General features: G+C 45.4%; 1 protein-coding gene across 14 annotated transcripts in view; it reads right to left on the bottom strand.

Annotated features, from left to right (window-relative positions):
* PIK3CB (phosphatidylinositol-4,5-bisphosphate 3-kinase catalytic subunit beta) overlaps positions 1–14,492 on the bottom strand; it is a 211,793-nt gene that overhangs the window by 48,548 nt on the left and 148,753 nt on the right. For all 14 annotated transcript variants that reach the window (XM_065558075.1, XM_065558079.1, XM_005282507.5 and 11 more), the window contains 2 exons: positions 10,100–10,153; positions 7,509–7,697 (listed from right to left, as the gene is read on the bottom strand). In XM_065558075.1, the coding sequence (XP_065414147.1) occupies positions 7,509–7,697; positions 10,100–10,153 (243 nt within the window). The remainder of the gene's footprint in view (positions 1–7,508; positions 7,698–10,099; positions 10,154–14,492) is intronic.

Genomic DNA, 14,492 nt, shown 5'->3' with positions numbered 1-14,492 from the left:
CAGGTAGCAACCCTACAGATCTCTTGGATTGGTACTTGTGCCAGGAAGGGCACTGACAACGCTTGTGCCCTAGTCGAATGTGCTGTCAGGAGCGCTGGCGGATGCACCTTTGCCAGCTCATAGCAGTAGCAGATGCAGGCTGTGATCCAGGATGAAATCCTCTGAACAGACACTGGATGACCTTTCATTCTGTCTGCCACCACAAAGAACAATTGTGTTGATTTACAGAACAGCTTTATTCTATCTACGTAGAAGGCCAATGCCCTCCTGACATACACGGTGCATAGCCTGTGCCCCTCATCTGACGCATGAGGCTTTGGAAAAGACGGGTAAGTATATGTCCTGGCCAGTAGGAAGCTGGAAATTACTTTGGGCAGAAATGCTGGGTGTGGTCACAGCTGGACCTTATCCTTATAGAAGACTGTATAGGCCAGTTCCGAAGTAAGCGCCCTGATCTCGGACACCCTGTGGGCCGTCGTTATTGTGACTAGGAACAAAACCTTCTAGGAGAGAGGAGGAAGCCAGAGGATCAAAGGGAGGCCCCACGAGCTTTGACAGCAAGTGATTCAGGTCCAGCGTGGGGGTAGGATCCCAGATGTGCAGGTAGAGACACTCCAGACCTTTGAAAAACCGTGCCATCATGTCGTGAGTGAAGATAGACCTGCCTTGGAACAGAGGATGGAAAGCCGAGATAGCGGCCAGGTAGATCTTGATCGATGACAGGGACAAACCTTGGAGTTTGAGGTGCAGCAGATAATCCAGGATCTCCTGCAGCGGGACTTGCTCAGCCCGAATACACCATTCTGAAGCCCAGCATGTGAACTTTTTCCATTTGGACAGGTAAGTCACTCTAGTGGAGGGTTTCCTGCTACCCAGCAAGACCTGCTGAACATGGGACGAGCATGCCTGATCGTCCGCGCTTAACCATGCAGTAGTCAAGCCGTCAAGTGCAGCACCGCCAGGTTCAGGTGCAACTGTGGTTCTGGGACAGCAGATCTGGCCAGAGGGGCAGATGCAGTGGGGCAGCTACTGAAAGGCTCAGCAACGTGCCGAACCAGTGCTGGCGAGGCCACGCGGGGGTTATTAGAATAATTCTCACCCTGTCTTGCTTGATCTTCAGAAGGACTCTATGAATCATCGGCACTGGTGGAAAGACATACGTCGGCGCCCCTGACCAAGGAATGAGAAAGATGTCTGACAGGGAAGCCCTGTCCATCCCCCGGATTGAACAGAACACCAGTTCTGCCCGGAGTCCTCCACCTCTGGAAAATTTTGCTGACCGCCTCCAGATGAAGCAACCACTCATGAAGAGATGAGTAAGTCCTGTTGAGGTAATCCACCAAGACGTTCCTGGTCCTGTTGGGATCTGGGAAGTGGGCAGGCGGACGGACGGAAAGGACCTCCCCCAGCCTAAGGGGAGGATCTACAACAGGGGTCTCAAACTCAAATGACCATGAGGGCCACATGAGGACTAGTACATTGGCCCGAGGGCTGCATTTACTGACACCTCCCCCCCTTGCTGTCCTCGGCCCCGCCTCCACTCCACCCCTTCCATGAGGCCCCGCCTCTGCCCCGGCTCTTCCCACCCCTTCCCTGCCCCCATTCCAACCCCATCCCTGAAATCCCCACCCCAACTCCGCCCCCTCCCTGCCCCCAGGGGGTGCAGGAGGGATGTAGGGTGGGACGGGGGCTCAGGGCAGGGAGTTGGGGTGTGACATGCAGGAGAGGTGAGGCAGGGGGCTCAGGGCAGGGGGTTGGGATGCAGGAGGGGTGCGCAGTACGGCGGAGGTTCAGGACAGGGGGTTGGGATGCAGGGAGCAGCAGGGGGCTCAGGGCAGGGGGGTCGGCTACAGGAGAGGTTCGGGGGGGCGGGCTCCGGCCCGACTCGCACCGGGGGCAGAGCAAGCTCCCTGCCTGCCTGGCCCCCGCGCCACTCCGGGAAGCCGACGGAACATGGGGAAGGAGGGGCGCAGGGGTGTGTGTGGCTATTGCTTCAGGCACCACCCCCAGCAGCTCCCATTGGCCGGGAATGGGAAACCACAGTGGGGGAGCGGCTGAAAATTGCAGGGTATACTCCGCAAGATACTATGTCCAGCACCCAGCGATCTGAGGTGACCCGTGACCAGACTAAACAGTAGGGACGAAGGCAGTCGAGGAAAGAACAAGGTGCATCTGGGGAATTGACTGTGGCGTCACTCTCAAGCGCACCGTCAAAATGAGCTCCCGGGATGCTGGCCCCCGCGATGCTTTGCTGGGCTGGGGGGGCTGGGTGGGTGAGCGGGAGGAGGAAGGGTGGCGATGACTAAAGCTCGTGTCTCTATCACTTCTCCTTGCAGATCCTTGACTGCGGTGGCCGGAACTTTCTGTGCAGACTGCGGCATATGCATGTCCAGCGAGTAAAGGGTGGCCCAAGTGTCCTTTAACCCATGCAACCTCACATCAGTCTACTCTGAAAAGAGACCATTCCCATCGAATGGGAGGTCCTGGATAGCGGTCTGCATCTCTTGGGACAGGCCGGCGGTCTGAAGCCAGGAGCTGTGCCTCATGACCACTGCTGCCATGACCACCCTAGCCACCGCGTCCCATTCCATCTGGAGAAAGCACCTCAGTGCCCTCCTCCACCAGGGTGCCGAATTCCTGGGCCGGACCCTGAGGGAGGGACTCCTTGAACTTACGGAGAGAGTCCCATAAGTTAAAATTTTACCTGCCCAAGAGGGCCTGATGGTTCGCCACCCAGAATTGCAGGCTGGCTGTTGAATAAATTTTTCTCCCCAAAAGGTCCAGTCTTTTGGCCTCTTTATTTTTGGGAGTTGAACTTGTCCTTTTCATTGGCACAGAGACAACCAGCGAGCCCAGAGGTGGGTGAGTATAAAGGTACTCGAACCTTTGGCCAGGACAAATTACTTCTTTTTGGCCCTTTTGGAGGTGGGAGGGAGGGATGGATGATGGGGTTTGCCAGAGGGCCTTGACAATTTTCAGGACCCCGTCGTGCACTGGTAGTGCAACACGTGCCAGGATAGAGGTGGAGAGGACACTGAACAAGGTGTCCACCTGCTCTGCCATCCCCTCCCTGATCCCCTCCACCTCTAGATCCAGGTTCTCGGCCACCCGTCGAAGCAGGGCCTGGTGTTCCTTAAAATCGTCTGGCCCTCGAGGGTCCCACGACTGCCTCATCCAGGAATGAGAACAACGACTGTACCGCCGGGGTAGGCTCTGGGTCATCATCCCTCATGGGGGAGGGGGGGTTTTGGGGTGGGTGCTGTCTCCTCTAGCCCGACCTCCGAGCGGGTCTCATGCACGGAGCCCGATGCCGCCAGCTGTTGCTCCGAGGCAGCAGCAGATGAGTGGTGTGAAAGGGGCATCATCATCACCAGCATGTCCCAGGCACTCCAATAAGGCCACTGCGCTGGCCACTGGCCATGCTGCCAAGGCGGCGTCGTAGACATTGATGCGGCATCAGATGCCCATTCGCACTGATGGAGTCTTGGCGGAGGGCTGAACTGCCTTTCTGTGCCAGAGGAATCCCCTTCCGGTGACCACGGTGGGGCCATCAATGCCTGTGTCTGCCTGCTGACTGTCGCTCCTGGAGACAGGTGTTTGGAGTGGGAGGATTGGTGCCAGTATCGAGGGGACCGGAATCACGACGGGGAGCACTCCCATGGGGTATGCAACCAAGATCTGTGCAAGGACGACAATCGGTGCCAATGGAATGGAGACTGGTGCCTCCCCCAGGCGATCCGTGGCAAGATGGTGGGGACCACGATCATGGTGCCAGTGACTGAGGGCGAGCCCCAGAGGATCTGGGCTGCGATGCTGGAGATCTGCGGTGCAGAGATGGAAAGCACTGCCTTACTTTGGGAGATCGATGGTGCTCCACTGCCCCCTTAGTGGGTGGCTTGCCCTGGTGGGGAGCCTTTGCCACTTCCTGCAGTACGGGTGGTGCCGGCAGCAGAGGCAGGGGAGCTTGGGAAGGCATCGATGCCACTAGAAGTTTGGGTCCCCTACTACTCCTGGGAGTCAGTGGTTGATCCTTTAAGGGGCTAAGGGCCCCAACTGGGGTGGCACGTCCACATGGCTCCAGAGTGGCAAGGCGGCCCAAACTGGATCCTTTGACCGATGCCCCATGGCCTTTCTTGCCCAGTGCCAGAGAGTCGTGGTTCTTAACTTTTCTTTCTGGGCATTGGCAATGGGGAGCAGTGCGGGGCGGAGCCTGATATCAGGGGCGTGCTGCATACTGAGGCACAAGGCGAGTGTTGGCGGGATGGCTCGGAAGCCAGACGAAGGGCAGCCTCCATGAGGAGAGCCCGCAAACGAATATCCTGCTCTGAGTCCTGGGTCGAAAATTTTTACAAATACGACATTTGTCCTTCACATGTGATTCCCCCACGCACTTGAGGCAGCTGCTATGGAGGGTCACTTACAGGCATAGGTCTGTTACAGTCCACACAGGGCTTAAACCCCAGAGACCAGGGCATGCCCCACCTAGGGCGAAATCCCCACTGGGACTCTTACCTTCTGACTCCTAACTAACTACTATAAACCACTATTTACAAGGCCCTAAGGCTTAAAGTCAGAAGAGACAAAACCGCTAGCCCTTGCTATGCAAGGAAAGGCACTCCAACTAACCATCATGGGAGTAAGAAGGAATTGAGATGTCACAGGGTTGGCAGCGCCTGATACAACAATGCACGAGCGCAGCACTCAAGGGGGCGCCACAGCTGGACCTACGGATACCGCTAATGCTAAATCTTCAGTGACTGTGCATGTGGGCACACGCACACCTAGAATGGAATGGACATGAGCAAGCACTGGAAGAAGAATTTTGTATTCCTCACAAATATAGGTTACTAATGTTGCCAAATACATTACTCAATTGTCAAATCATCCCCTTCTCTACATTAGCAAAGAGAAATACCACATTCCTTCCAGGAAGTGCATATTAAGATACATGATAAATGGCTAAAATATCTATATTATCTTAGGCATTTTATTTTAAAATATTTTTAAAATGAAGTGCCTTAATGTCATTTAATCTATTTTTCTCTAATCTTTATTTCCAAATAAAAAACATATTCTAAGTAACGTGGACCTATCAATTCATTTCCTACAATTGTTTAGGCATTGACTTGTGGTGAGCATACCCCAAAGCCCTTTCCCCTCATTCTCATTGGTAAATATATACCAGTTTAAATATTCTTAACATACTAAATAAAAACAAATCAAAAGCTTAAGTGAACAGTAGATGGGCAAGAGCATATTGGAATGAATAAACAATGTGAGAGAATTCATGTGTACAAAAGAATGCAAGTGGGTGAAGAATGAGTGGGCGATGCATATGACTAGTCTGGAGTTCACTGCTGTAAACCATTCAACTGCAAGTTTAGAAGGTGAAAATCAAATTACTTTAATAGCTTCAAGAGTAACTTAAGGCATGTTGGAAAGAAGGATATAATGGAAGAAAATAGATCTTCCAGAGTAGTGCATATGTTCTCCTAAGGCTCTTTGCTGCCTAGACCCTGGGGCAACATGTTAACTGGAGTGTCCAATCAAAAGGGACACATGATGAGTAAAGTCGACAGAAGTTGTTGTTGATGGTGATGGTGGTGGGGGGAAAGGGGTTTCACATAGTGGATGAATGGGTTTCCCAGTCTCCTAAAAAAGGTTAAAAGTTTTATAGTTAGTAAGTGGAGGAGTACCAGATTAGATTCAGATACTAATCGGAACACATGTTTATATTGTGATTATTATGCGCCATAAAATATAGTTGATTTTTAGCACAAACATTTTAAAAGTAAATAGTTTCTCTTTCAAATTATTAGTACGGTAGGTTAGTACGATAGCTTACTATAATACTGCCAATTATATCCACAGATGACAGATACAATCTTAGTGTGATGGTCTCTAAAATCACAAATGCCATTCAATGCATGGTTCTAGTAACAGTAAATTTTAAATTAAAGCAAGCAGACACACTGAAGCAAGCATCTGGTTCTCTGTTACATAGCGTGTTGGATCTGTTAAAGCTGTCTGGGTCTGTATAGTTTTGCCCTGCCCACTGCAATTGTAAGCATTTTTGAGTACACAGAATGTCTAGGCAAAATTCCAAAAAATAAATAGAGAAATCCATTATTTTTGCTACATTTACACTTTTTAATCAGTCTGAGATACAGAAATATTATGAGGACTATGAAATCCATATACTTTTCCTATACAAAGTTACAAACAACATTGTTCCACAACTTAAAAATGTAAATGGCCTATAGCTATCTAGCTATTACTAGATAGCTCCATAACAGAGGAGGATCTCACATTATAATCACCTCAGAAAAATAAACATTTCATTCAGAAACCAGAATTCCACAAGTATCAGTTCATCTCAGTAACTCAGAGGATATAGCAACTGAATTCATGGCAATTATATACTCCACTAATATTAAACACTGTCAAAGTATAGTTTTTTAGTCATGAATCCAAATGTGCATTGCTATGCAAATTGAGGAGATTCATTCTAAAGCTATCACACACATTTCTGCCTATTTTCAACAAGCATTACAGGACTAGGATTCTATTTGGGATGATGAGAAAAATGTAGACATATGAATTACAGTAATAAAACAGACTCGTAGTCCTATATATCTGACATTGTGTCATCCTCATTTTAGTTTCAATTTGTTTGGCAAAATGCAATCTTAGTTTGATATTAACATCAAAACTTGAAGCCCCTAATTATCTCTATATCAGCTTTAGGAACAGCTTACTCAAGCAAGTAGTCTCACTGAAGTGAGTGACCCTATACTTTGTAGAAAGATATTTAATTGAAAATTAATTATTCTCTTCAATAACTATATATCAGCTGGTTTGAACAATCCATTTTTCACAAAATTCCAAAGGTTTTACCATCTGAAAAAGTCCAGTCAATCTGAATCTAAGTTTTTGGACTTGCAGTTTTAATCAAGGCCCTGATCCTGGAAATGCTTATGCTCATGCTCAAAGTTGACCAGATGTATGTTTTTAGGATCACGGCCTAAATCTGGGACATGGAGAGAACTAAAGAAACTATGGAGGGGAATAAAAACAATTTAACTGTCAATCTTATTTCTCTTTTGCATCCTTGGGCTTGTCTACCACTCTCCTTTCCAATCGGTGGTGGATTATGGAGACATCCTCTTAGAAGTAATTTGAAAGCTTTGTTAACTCAGAGAGGATTCAAGCACGCTATCTGCCTGAAGTTTTCTGAGAAAAAAGTGCTTGGGAACTGGTTTTTCATGTTTAACTTTTAAATTAGTATTAAAATCTGGCTCGAGACATAGGTTCTTTGAAAGCAAAAGAGTTATGGCCCAGGTCCACAAAGGTATTTAGGCTCCCAACCTCCACTGAAATCAGTGGCCTAAATGCCTATTTTTATAAACCAAAGTTTAGCACAACACTTCAATGTTTCTGTGTACAAGAAAACTTTTGCTCATGATTTGCCTGCCATATTTTTACATTGCCTTTGCCATTTGCCTTACCTGAGCAACATCTTCAAGTTTGTTCCATTTTATAGACAGCAGCAGTTTTGGCAGTGATTGTGGAAAATTCTCACGACAGTCATACCGCAAAGTCCAAATAAGATCCATTTCATTTTCGCATAGTTGAGTCAAAGGGTCCCTTTCCATGATTTCTTTTAGTTCAATATAGAACTTCTTACCACCTCGACCCTAGGTAAATTAAAGTTAGCAAAGTAAGTGCAAGAATTACCAAATTTATGTTATACAGGATGCAGACTGACTAGCTTGCTCTAATAGTCTATGACAACGCTATATTAGGAGAACAGTAGTATTAAGTGACCTGGATTCATTTCTTAGATCACAGTTGGATGATTATCAGGCTTTTACTTCAGACCTCAAATTTCTGGTGATGGTAGAACATATTTATACAGCAGAATCTAAATTCAATTTACAAAAGTATTTGAAAAAAATTAAACTGTGATAAATAACACTAGATGGCGATATTGCTGTTTTCACATTTAAATCGGAGAATTCTTGTTTTGACAGCAAGTATTTTTCCCATTTATGTGTCAGTTAAATAGTGTCATGGCATTGTAAGGGTAAAAGTCAAATTAAAATCAAATTCTAAGGATGCACTTCCAACTATAACAAAAAAAGACTGGTTTTGTATGTAAACACTAACACATATTTTCTAATACAGATTTGTTTTATTCTCACAATTCTCATTTTAACACAGAATCAAAAGGAATGTAGGGCAGGAAGGGATCTTTAGAAGTCATCTACTATCCCCCAGCAGAATTAAGTCTACACAGACCATCCCTGAGAGGTGTTTTTCTAACCTGTTCTAATCCTCTAATGACAGGGATTCCATAACCTCCCTAGATGACTTGTTCCAGTGCTTAACTATCCTATGTCAATTATTACCATAGGTTAAAAGTTAACGTAACTTTGATTACTAGAACTTGGAAATTAACATTACTTTTAAAAATTAGGTTTACTAAGAACGAATCTTCATTTAAAAAAGACACACTGGTCACAGGATGCATCCTTACTATGCAAACTGCAAGGAAAGAAATAAAGCTGACCACCATAATTTGAAAGCCATATAGACACAATTAAATGTAATAGAAGCTCCTGCTTCTAGACAAAGATGTACTCTGTGCAGAGATGTTGATAATCTATTTTCACTGTGTATTATATGAAGCTCTGAAGCAACCTGAAAACTTGAGCAATTAGTATGGAAACTTCCTTGGATCTTGTGAAATTAGAGTGGATTCAGATTTTTTTAAGTGGTATTCTTTTTGCATGAAAACCTTTTTCCTTCCTTGTAAAAGTTCAGTTAAAATTATAGGCCAAATTGAAGACAATATTGTTTATGTATCGTAAACAGTTTCACTTCATAGTAACATTCTGTAGAGAGTTCCTAGTTGACAAAATAATTCAAATGCTACATACATTATTACTTTCAAATTTAGTTCTTACTAGAAAAGACGAGTGCCTGAGCCTTGCATTGTGCTGAAAAGTTTTAAGTAAATATCTTCAAGCAAAAATATCGTTTAAGAATAAATTGTTTAAGAGAATAGACTTAAAATAGCTGGTGTAATTGAAATGTTTGTTTAGTGAGCTAAGAAAAGTATGTACTTTGTGCTCATGTCAAAATATACAGTAAACGAGAAAGTCTTGAAAAGAAAGTGATTTTGTAACTGAAAGCTTTATTCAAGAAAGCAGTTTTCATGTTTCTAAAAGATAATAAATAAAAGGTCTTGATTACAAATAACATCAAGTTGACATTCTGCTGTGTAAGTGATAATCTCATTTACATATTCAGTTGCTTGTAATAAAACAAGTTATGAGTTTTCAGTGTTTCTGAACACTGCATAATGTTTAAAGTGCTCTATTCAGTGTTATTTACACTTGATGTACTTGTTGACTAACTTCTGTATTCTAAAACATCATACAGTTCTTACTGTAGATCAGTAAGTAGAACAGGTACTTTCCAGTAACAGACTGGAGAACTAGCAGGGTTGTAGTTTTCTGTATTTTTTTTATATTTTTTTCGCCTCAACATTAGGCGGGTATGTATTAAGAAAGCAATTTCTAGTTAAAGACTTCATATTGAAAGTACAACCTCTGTTCCAGAACTGTTCACCTCCTTCAGAAGATCAAATATCTCCACTCCACAGGTATACAAAAAATTAAGGAATTTATTGTTGTCAAAGATCAATCCAGCTCAAAAATGGTCATTATTGGGAAGCTTCTGACAACCAGACAGATTATCTTGCTACAACTAACTATTAATTGCATTTGTATGCTGTATGAAACCAAATTTCATACATGGATGAGGTATAATCCATGAAATATATTCAGCCACAGCATCCCTTGTCCACTCTGTAGCCTGACTAGTGTCCAATACAAGGAATATATGCTTGATTTGAAGGAAATGCTAACTCATTTAAGAACAAACAAACAACCTAAAAAACCTAGAGGGTTTTAATGTTACCTGAATACATATATTTATTTTCTATTAGAATAATACAAGCATAAAGTGACAGAGAAATAGGATATTGGGATTTTCTAATTTTGAAGATGCTATTTTCAGGTTGGATACTTACTGCCATACCAGCATTCTCACTGCTTTTTGCAATCTCAGCTGCCTTTTCAAGAATCTGCAAAAGGATAATAGTTTAAGCATTAGATTGAAATAAAGAATTGGACTACATTTTGAAGGAAAAATGTTATAAAGGTGAAGTGGTGAAATGATACAGCAAAAGTTCTCTCTTTAGTTAGAGAACTGATTATTTACCCATATTTGTTAATTCTTTATACTCTAAGTGTGGTATACAAGTGTGTTTATGTATGATATTACATCACAACCTTATGTGTATTATTACTCTTCCATAAAATGTCTTTTTATGACTATAGATAGCTAATTTAATATCAGATTCTGGTCTAGAAAACTCAGTATAGTATGCACAAAGGAGTGCTACATACCAGCTACCCATGTGAAAAATGCAAGTACTAGTGGAATGCACCTAAAGCAAAAGGATTTTTCAGGCAATTTGGTGTTCTCTGAAGATGGTATTCTTGCATAAATTTATGTTCTTTGGTTCCACTTCAATTTCCACGTCCATCCAATTTTTGGTGGCTGTGCTCAGTGCTCAACACCTCCAAAATTATTGTCAAGTAGCGTCCATTGTATGAGATGTTCTGTGATTTAGATACCTATTCCCAGAAGTGAAAGTAAGCCGGTCCTGTCCGGTTTAACAGCAAGAGCCAGTATGCCGTGCTGGACTGGCTTCCCCAGGCTGGCGATTTAAAGGGCCCAGGGCTCCCTGCAGCGGCCAGAGCCCCTGGCCCTTTAAATCACCGACGGAGCCCTGCTGCCGCTCCCTGGGGCTCCGGCAGCCGGGCTCAGGCGACGATTTAAAGCGCCCAGGGCTCCCTGCTGCCAGAGCCCGGCTTTAAATCGCCGCCTGAGCCTGGCTGCCGGAGCCCCGGGGTAGCAGTGGCAGGGCTTCGTCGGTGATTTAAAGGGCCTAGAGCTCCACTGTGGTAGCGCCAGCCAGAGCCCCGGGCCATTTAAATCGCCCCTGCAGCTGTTAGCTTGGGGGTGATTTAAAGGTCCCGGGGCTCCCAGCCACAGCCGGAGCCCTGGGGCCTTTAAATCTTGATTTAAAGGCCCCGCCTCTTCTGGTTGAGGCCATACCCCTGCTTAGGACTCCAGCGTACCGGTAAGTCCTTTAACTTACTTCCACCCCTGCCTATCCCACTGCAAATTAGATTGAGACCTCCAACCTATTTTGCATAGTTCGCTGAACATACAGTAACAACATTTGGTTTTACTGACCTGGGCTGGATTTGAATCAACAGCACTTATTCCTTTACAAATATCCTGAGCCATTCTGCACCCAAGCACGAACAGTACTTTGAAAGTTAGAAATGGCACCATGAAAGTGGCAGCCCTGAGCCAGGGGAAGGAGATAATGGATCATGTCTTGCCCAACATATATATATATATTTTTTTTACTTAAAGCCAGAAAAGCTTTGATTGATACATCTCAGTGGAACAATGCACATAACTATGAGCAGGTAACTTATCCTCTCTAGATTATGTAATAGTTCTCCTTCATAGACCGTATTCAGTATAAGAAAGCTGTGTATTCAAACCAGATGTTTTTCATATTTAAAAATATCTAAAGATTACATCAGCAATCAGCTTATATAAGCAATCAAATACATAGTCTTTCTTTAAAAATATGATCAACATCCACTGTACAATTATTATAGGTGGAGCCAATAGCAGTGCCTATAGTTAAGGCTGCCTGATGCTTTTTATTATAAGATTCTGTTTTCAGTTGCATGCAACTTTTCCAAATTGCTTGGGTTGAAATTTTCAACAGTGGGTCTCTGCCTGATGTTGAATTTTTTGTTTTGAAAGTTTCAGCAAAAATGGTTCAGCCATTTCCCAGAGTGAAATTAAGGGGAAAATACATCTTTGGCCATGTTAAAAATATTTTTATCATTTTATTGAGAAGCTCTTGCACCTCCATGCTTTGGGGGTGGTCTTGGAATATGGCAGGCATGGGCCTTTTTTTGCGTCTATGGAAAACCTCCCACTCAAATTATAAACCTTTGGGGGGGAAAAAAAAACACTCAGTTTGCACAAGCTCAGTAGAGACTTGTTAGAGTTTGGCAGCTAACTTCTCCAAAGGTTTTATCTGTACTGAGCAAACTCTGGCCTAGTGCTGCAATGGCAGGACATTACCTATAATTGTTGCTCCTGGCAGTCACAAGGCTACTCTGATTCAAATACAGAGAGGACAGGAGCCAGACAGGGGCTGGCAACAGCAGAGAGAGAGAGTAGTTTGGAACAAAGAGTTGGGAGAGGGGAGAAAATGGAATAGGAGCTGATGGGGGGAATGGAAGCTAGTATGATAAAGGGAAAAGCAAGGGGAAGATTGAGATCATACAAGGAGCCGGGGAAAAGGGTGGTGTGGGGGGAGGGACAATGGATGAACCAGTGCAGTTTAGTGAAGGAAGTCCTTATCTGTACGGTCCCTGCCTCTTTTGTTGCAGAAATTGGAAGGGAACTAGTGAAGGAGGCAGGGGTTTGCAGGAAGAGAAAAAGCATGGTCTTATGATTAAGGCTGCTGAATGCTGCCCTGGAGAATTGGATTCTATCCCTACCTCTGCCACTGAGTTCTTATGTGATGCTCAACCAGTCACATATTACAAAACTTTCACAGGTGGCCACTGTGTTCCCTCCATTTTCTGGACACTTCTGTAAATTAGAAGTGCTAAGCACGTACAATGGCTACTACGTTCAATGGGGGCTCTGCTCTGAATATATAAAGTGCCATAAAATGCTAAGTGCTCTGAAAATCAGGTCTTAGGCATCTAAAATTGGGCAGTCAACATTAGTGCACACTTTTGACCTTACTCTCTCTCTGTGCTTAGGTCCCCATCTGTAAAATGGGGATAATACTACCTTCTCACCTCACAGGACTGTTGTGAAAAGAAATAAGACGGTTACTCACCGTTGTAACTGTTGTTCTTCGAGATGTGTTGCTCATATCCATTCCATTAGGTGTGCGCGCGCCGCGTGCACGATCGTCGGAGAATTTTCTACCCTAGCAACACCGGCGGGTCGGCTGTGGAGCCCCCTAGAGTGGCGCCTTCATGGCGCTGAATATATACCCCAGCCGACCCGGCGCCCCCTCAGTTCCTTCTTGCCGGCTACTCCGACAGTGGGGAAGGGGGGCGGGTTTGGAATGGATATGAGCAACACATCTCGAAGAACAAGTTACAACGGTGAGTAACCGTCTTTTCTTCTTCGAGTGCTTGCTCATATCCATTCCATTAGGTGACTCCCAAGCCCAACTTAGGTGGTGGGGTCGGAGTGAGACATTGCTGTGTGCAAAACCGCTGATCCGAAAGCAGCATCGTCCCTGGACTGCTGCACTAGTGCATAGTGAGCTGTAAATGTGTGGACTGATGACCAAACCGCAGCTCTACAAATGTCCTGGATCGGAACTTGCGCCAGGAAAGCCGTCGAGGAAGCTTGGGCCCTCGTGGAGTGAGCGGTGAGGTGCGGTGCTGAGACACCTGCCAGGTCATAGCAAGTCCGGATGCAAGACGTAATCCAGGAGGATAGGCGTTGTGAGGAGACCGGTGAGCCTTTCATTCGGTCGGCCACTGCAACGAAGAGTTGCGTCGTCTTTCTAAAGTGCCTTGTGCGGTCAATATAGAAAGCCAGGGCCCTGCGTACGTCCAGAGAATGCAAACGTTGATCCTGGCGAGTAGCATGTGGTTTAGGATGAAAGACCGGGAGAAATATATCCTGGTTGATATGAAATGGAGAAACCACCTTAGGGAGAAAGGCAGGATGTGGACGAAACTGCACTTTATCCTTATGGAAAACTGTGTAAGGGGGCTCGGATGTAAGCGCCCTGAGTTCAGAAACGCGCCTTGCTGAGGTGATGGCTACGAGGAAGGCTGTCTTCCAGGATAGGTACAAAAGTGAACAGGTGGCCAGTGGCTCGAATGGAGGACCTGTGAGCTTGGAGAGAACCAGGTTGAGGTCCCACGTCGGAACGGGCTGACGTTGTTGTGGGTACATCCGGTCTAAGCCCTTGAGGAATCTAACGACCATCGGGTTAGAGAATACCGAGGACGCGAGTTCCCCTGGATGAAAGGCTGATATAGCGGCCAGGTGAACTCTAATTGAAGATATCGCCAACCCTTGCTGTTTTAGGGAGAGGAGATATTCCAATATGAGAGGAATAGGTGCCTGTAACGGGGACGTGGCTCGTTGTTCGCACCAACAGGAGAACCGCTTCCACTTGGCCGAGTACGTGGCTCGTGTTGAGGGCTTCCTACTGCTCAACAGAATCTGTTGGACCGAGAGCGAGCATTGTTGCTCTGCCTGGGTGAACCATGAAGCAGCCACGCCGTGAGGTGAAGACATTGCAGGTCGGGGTGACGCAGCCGGCCGTGGTCCTGAGA

This window comes from Chrysemys picta, chromosome 9 (assembly GCF_011386835.1).
Source record: "Chrysemys picta bellii isolate R12L10 chromosome 9, ASM1138683v2, whole genome shotgun sequence".
In the NCBI taxonomy this organism is placed as follows: Eukaryota; Metazoa; Chordata; order Testudines; family Emydidae; genus Chrysemys; species Chrysemys picta.
Note: the sequence above shows the minus strand (reverse complement) of the source record. Positions and strands in the feature narration are given on the sequence as shown.